General features: G+C 44.1%; 1 protein-coding gene across 2 annotated transcripts; it reads left to right on the top strand.

The window, feature by feature from the left end:
- Nucleotides 1-26: 26 nt before the first annotated feature.
- Nucleotides 27-5,999, top strand: LOC116378772 (transducin-like enhancer protein 1). Of its 2 annotated transcripts, none has more exons than XM_031840684.1 (8): nt 27-463; nt 1,034-1,238; nt 1,610-1,626; nt 2,504-2,599; nt 3,224-3,268; nt 4,376-4,537; nt 4,727-4,853; nt 5,743-5,999. In XM_031840684.1, exons 1-8 carry the CDS (start codon nt 365-367, stop codon nt 5,949-5,951), a joined length of 960 nt encoding a protein of 319 aa, XP_031696544.1. In that variant the 5' UTR covers nt 27-364; the 3' UTR covers nt 5,952-5,999. The 2 variants fall into 2 exon arrangements, with proteins under 2 accessions (XP_031696544.1, XP_031696545.1); XM_031840685.1 differs by having other exon boundaries at nt 27-430; nt 5,743-5,998.
- The last annotated feature ends 179 nt before the right edge of the window (nt 6,000-6,178 follow it).

Here is a 6,178-nt window from a genome sequence, read left to right as displayed (position 1 = left end):
ACACACACACACACACACACACACACACACACACACACACACACTGTACTGCATTCAGCCCTGTGTCTCTCTCCTGTCTGTCAGCAGCCCACGCAGACGGCGTGCACATGCGTGCACACAATAACTAATAACTCACACATACAGAGCTGCAGAAGGACAAACCTTCAAAGCACATTCCTCGATCGCCAAATGGTTGCATGCCCTCACATGATTCACAGAGAGAGAGGAAAAAATCTGTATTTCAAAAATGCTTTTTTTCCCCTACTTTTTCACACTCGACTCATTAATATTGATTCAGTTTACTGAGAAAAAAGACATCTGAATTTTGAGTAGGAGTATTTCATTCTGAATCCACCTGTCCTAAATGACCTCTTGGTTTGTTCCACAGCACCAACAACAGGTGGTCCAGGCCATGGAGCGCGCCAAACAGGTGACCATGGGGGAGCTAAATGCTTCGATAGGGGTACGTGGGCTCCCCCCTCTGCCTCATAGCGTGTGTACCATATCCTCCCATTTTATTTATTTTTCCTTCTTTTACGAGGCAAACATCCATTTGCCCACTCTAAATGATACAGATTAATTTCATAACGATGGATGACTATTTGGAAATATCAAGAATTGGTTTAAGATTTTATTTTTTTACTCAGGTGGCCTTAGCAGCTACCTGAACAGCAACATCAATGACAGGTCCTATCCAATGTCCCAAATGATGTTCATAATAATCATATGCAAATATTATTGATAAAGAATTAAAACTGCCGTTAAATAATATTTCAGTTTTAGTTATTTTTTCATCTTATTTCCCATCACGCTGATTAGGCTACAGGGCTTGCCCTGATAAAGAGCCACTACCTTGACCTCAGCATTTGTCCCCCCCGTACACATCGCAGCACTTAGTTCCCTCTCTTTTCTTCTTCCACTCTTGATCACTTCCCGTTGAACCACTTCCTCCATTGCCTGTAAGTTACACAAATCTCTCTTTCTTCTGTCCCCTCTCTCTTCGCGTTTCTTCTTCTATTCTTCCTCTCTGCAGCAGCAGCTTCAGGCCCAGCACCTCTCCCAGCATGCCCAGGGTTTCCCACACCCATCGGGACTGTCCCACCCCGGCCTGGCGCTCGGCGGAGGGTCCGGCCTGCTGGCCTTGTCCGGGGCTCTAGGGGCCCAGTTGGCTGCTAAGGATGAGAGAGCTCACCTCGAGGCAGCGGCTGCAGCCGCTGCAGCTGCAGAGCACCACAGAGGTACACTTTAAATTGATGCATGCTCACTTGTTTTGCACATAGTGTAAAACTCTAGATGAGTTTAGGGCTGGGACTAGAGTTGGATTGCGTTCTTAGGAATGAAAGCGTCTCAAAGGTGGGGGTAGAGTAAACACCGAAGCTTGGCTTGATGGATCTTGATGATTGGCTTTGCTTTGGATTGTTGGCAGGGCACAAGAGTGTTGCTGATAATAACACTCCTCCAGGATTTTTTCCCACTGAGTCATCAGCTGTAGAGTGACGTAAAGTGGAAAGTGATAATGTTGCAATTGTGTGTTTGTGTCCCTGTCTGCATTTGCTGTCCACTGGCCTGGTACCTGGATGCGTTTGGCGCTTTTGCTTGGAATGAACAGACCGTGAAGCAGGACCAGTGAGTACAAATGACTACGCAATCACTTACATCAAATACACTCGCACTCGTCCACCCGTTTGTTAAGCAATTTCTGGCAAATTCAGTGTTTTACATGGGTATCCTCATCACAAAAAGTTTGTATTCAAAGGATATAAAAACTATAGAAAAGTCCAAATAAGAAGTTAGAAATATGGATATTATACATATTCTTTTGTTAAGCCTAATGTTATAGGAGCGTAATATTGTATTTAACATTCAGTCAAGAAAAGGAAATGTGTCAACTAGGCAAAATAATAGTTATGCTTTATAATTTCATAGTCATTTTTAGGAACTACATAAAGTGCTATTTATTATATATAAAATAGGAATCATCCATAAAAAGAACTCCATTTAACCCAAGTAGATATTTTTTTCATCATGCATGTATTTATTCCATAAATGTTACAGTGCTCTTGTCTGTTGACACATTTAAATTCTTTTGCATGCTGTATTTTCACTATAGTTAGCACTTTATCACCTTATAGAGTTGTGACAAAACTAGTTTAGGAAACTGTGCACGAGTGCCAAAATGCTCTCAGACGGCTCCACAGCCTTTTCTGCTGCCTTAAAGGAAAAGTTTAAGCATTCCCTTTCTTCCTCTCACTCCTACAGTGAGCCGGCCGATCGATGTGGGCTGATATGCCTTCACATTCATCTCCGCAGCCTATGAGCCCGACATGATTTATGCAGTCCCTCTCACCTCATTATCACCCTCTTCCTCCCTCCCTGCCCTCACTCCTTTTTTTCCCACTCCTTCCTTCCGTCCTTCCTTCTCCTCTTTTTGCCCCCTTGCCCCCCTTTCTCTTTGCCTCACTGTCTTGCTCTCTTTTTTTCTTCCCCTCCTCCCCCTCTGCAGAGCTCTCTGTCCAATGGGGATAAGGGTCGCCCAGCAGACTACCTCAGTAATGGCAAGAAGAGGAAAGCTGATGAGAAGGAGTTCATGACCGACTATGTGAGGCACTTTCATAAAACTGTTAAATGTTTAAATAACTGGAGGAAAGTTTCACCCAACGTTGCCAGTCCTCACCAGATAGCACCAGTGGTGTCTGTACTGTGGACTTAGGAGGCCTGCTCTCTCTTTTTAGACAGTAATTGAAATATTCACACACTCACTACTGTGCTGTCATCACTGTGTGTATATATATATATTTTATTGGTGTTTTTTGTGGGAAAGCAGAAACGTTAAGGTCTGTGTGGGATTATTTTATTGTGCGATAAATGAATCTCGTGTAGTTATTCTATTATCGGTATGAAGTATTAAAAAAACAGAAGTGCCTCAGTGGATTTCACCTTTCAAAGTTACACATCTAGAATTAATTAATTACATTTTGCACTGTCCAACCGACCAACCGTCTAAGGCAATAAAGTGTTCAGATGAGATATTACATTTTCCTCTATCTGCACTTTAACAAATCAAAACTCTTGAGACAAAATATTTCATTTTCAAATGCATTACACACACATACACACCTCCGTTTGGGTATGCCTTTGTGTGCTGTATTTTTCTGCATGTGATCTACATACATCAGACAGCGGAGCAGGAATATCTAATCTCACTTCCTCTCTTCTCTCTCAGGGCAGCGATGCGGATAAGAGTGATGATAATTTGGTGGTGGATGAGGTTAGTAGGCGGCCGGCGGCCTCTATTGGCCTCACTTCACCGCTTTCATCTGCATACATCATGTAAACACACCCAGCAGGACCATCTGAATAATGATAATGACGACAATAACCCCCCCCCCCCCCTCCGTCCTCCTCCACCTCTGCATGCCTGCCCGCCCTTGTTTTACAACATATACAACCATAAAGTACAAATGCATACGCACACTTGACTGCAATTCATGTTCTCTGCTGCTTTCATGTACAATTCTGTAGTTATGGTTTCATCAGTTTTATGAATGAGTGACACTAAGTGAAGGTTGTAAGATGATGGAAAGTAAAGTTTGTTTCTTTGTATAGAATAACGAAAATACCTTTTTTCTTTAAACTGTTATCTTTGACTTCCAAATGAAGTGTTCATGAGATGACAGTAACTGAGACTATACCCACTTCCCGAAAGCTTTTACATTGTTGGGTGGGTCTCGTTCGGAAACTCATCTGGTGCCAGGAAGTGATTCCCTTTTATGTTCATTGAAGAACAATCGTTGGCACAAGCAGCTAATGGATAGGTTCACAGTTTTTCAGGTTGGTTGCCCATATGAACACGGACACAGATTTTTCTCGCTGTTAGCGTTCCTCATGTTGTGCATATGGACCATTAATGTGCTTCCAATGGAAGTGATGGAGGACAAAATCCGCAGTCTTTGTTCTGGGCAAAAGTGTACAGAAAGCTTCTATGAGGCTTCGGCAGACTGAATTAGACAAATCAAGTGGATATCTTCCTACGTTAGTGTTTTTAGTATGAAATCATTTCTTTGTTTTTCCAAATAACTCGATTTGATTTTAGTCAGACTTCTGAAGCCCCATATTAACTTCAGATTTATTTTTGAAGCACATTGGGAAGTGTTTTTGTACTGAACAGGAATGATAAGGGCAAGTTAAAACCATTTCAATATTCATATCGGCCCCTGACTATTGTCTCTGAACCTATCCTATAAAACCAGCAGGTTGACTACAATGAATGAATGAATGAATAACTCACCTCTACTTATTATTTTTGTCTTGTGTAATGAAGTTTCATGTTTTTTTTTTTTGTTTTTTTTTTGTTTTTGTTTTTTTTTAAATTCAGGACCCATCGTCCCCCCGCAGTGTGCAGTCTTACTCATCCAGGGAGAACGGCCTGGACAAGATGCCCCCCTCCCGTAAGGAGGGCCCCCCGCAGGCCAGCCCCGCCTCCCTTGCCTCCTCAAGCAGCGCAGCCTCCCCATCTCGTGGCAAAGAGCCCCCACAGGTAGACCAACGCATCTGTTTATTTCACCACACAGACTTAAAAAGGGAAATATGATTTCTATTGTCTTACTGTCACATGAACACGTGTTCAACTCGCACTCTATTCTGCCCACTTGTCATTTTAAAGCGATTTATTTTCCGTAGTCTTTATTTACTTACACTTTCCTTTTTTTCTTCTCTGCTCTCCCAGAGGGAGAAGTCCAGTACTCCAGGCATGAAGCCAGGGACCCCCATGTCTCAAGAGTCCAACACCCCGGGACCCAGCGGACCTCCACAGTTCAGACCTGTCCCTGGCAAGCCTGGTGTCGATCCCCTCGGTAAGAACACCCCACGAGCTTGCTTTTGTTCCCCGAAAAACATGTCTTCTGTACTTAATCGTTAAAGGGGAGCAGACTTCAGAAAGACCGAAGTTAATGTGAAGTGAAACTGTAAAGCTCGTCGAAATCACTGAAAAGACTCGTGAGACCAAATGTGTCCCTCCCTCCCCTCAGGGACACAAACTTTCACTGCACACGGCATCAATAAAAATATATGAATCCGCCTCTGCAGCGAGGATTCTTTAGCCTGTACTTGCTTTGTTACATGTAGTGATTCTATCAGCATCGGGCAGCACTAGTTGGTATGGGTGTCAGCCTGCTCCCCACCACCCACCACCATCTGGACTTAATAAGCAGCTGTGGGCAAAAATATTCAGCACCCCTCACATTTTATATGGAAAGATTAGGAGAGGTGATGGACTGTGACTGTGAGCTGCTTTGTAATGAGCCTCCATCTATTCCTCTCTCTCTTTTTTTCCCCTCACATCACCTGTTAGCGCGCACACACACACACGTACGCGCACACACACACACACACACGTACAGGCTAGTAGATGCCGTTACATGCACAGATAGAGGATGTAGAGGACGTTTATGCGAGCACACATTTATACAGTCTCGCTGCAAGAAAGCATGACGTCCAGCAGGGGGCAGTAGTGATCTAGTGCTGTTTTAGGCATGTTTTCCTGCATTTTGTATGACAGGCGGCAGCTTGTTCACAGCCTGTCAGTCACAGCTGTCTCAAACAGTGACAGGCCCTGCAGAGGGAGTCACCTTAATAAGAAGTGGAGCAGATTCGCCTTTGAACGACTGACATGTCGGTCCCTCAATCAATAAATTGTTCACTTCGCTAAATCACAATAAAATTGACTGTTGTCTTTTCCTCCAGCACTGGGTCTGAGAAACCCCCTGGCGGTGCAGGGAGCGTATCCTCCAGGGGCTTTCGGCCTGCCTCCAGGGGTGAACGGGGACCTGGTCGGGGCGGCAGCGGCTTATGGTGCCGGACTCCACTTAGTCTCCCCCCAGATGAATGGAGCTGCAGCTGCAGCAGCGGCAGCAGCTGCCGCAGGCTACGGACGCTCTCCTGTGGTGAGCTAGACGCTCTGCAGATAATTAGTCTTTCCAGTGTCACTGTCATATCTAATACCTCAGCATATAAACCCTTCAGAGGGCAAAAGAGGGATATATGTACAGTGGGTACGGAAAGTATTCAGACCCCTTTAAATTTTTCACTCTTTGTTTCATTGCAGCCATTTGCTAAAATCAAAAAAGTTCATTTTATTTCTCATTAATGTACACTCAGCACCCCATCTTGACAGAAAAAA

This window comes from Anarrhichthys ocellatus, unplaced genomic scaffold (genome assembly GCF_004355925.1).
Source record: "Anarrhichthys ocellatus isolate YVR2014 unplaced genomic scaffold, GSC_Weel_1.0 scaffold3135, whole genome shotgun sequence".
Classification (NCBI taxonomy): Eukaryota; Metazoa; Chordata; class Actinopteri; order Perciformes; family Anarhichadidae; genus Anarrhichthys; species Anarrhichthys ocellatus.
Note: the sequence above shows the minus strand (reverse complement) of the source record. Positions and strands in the feature narration are given on the sequence as shown.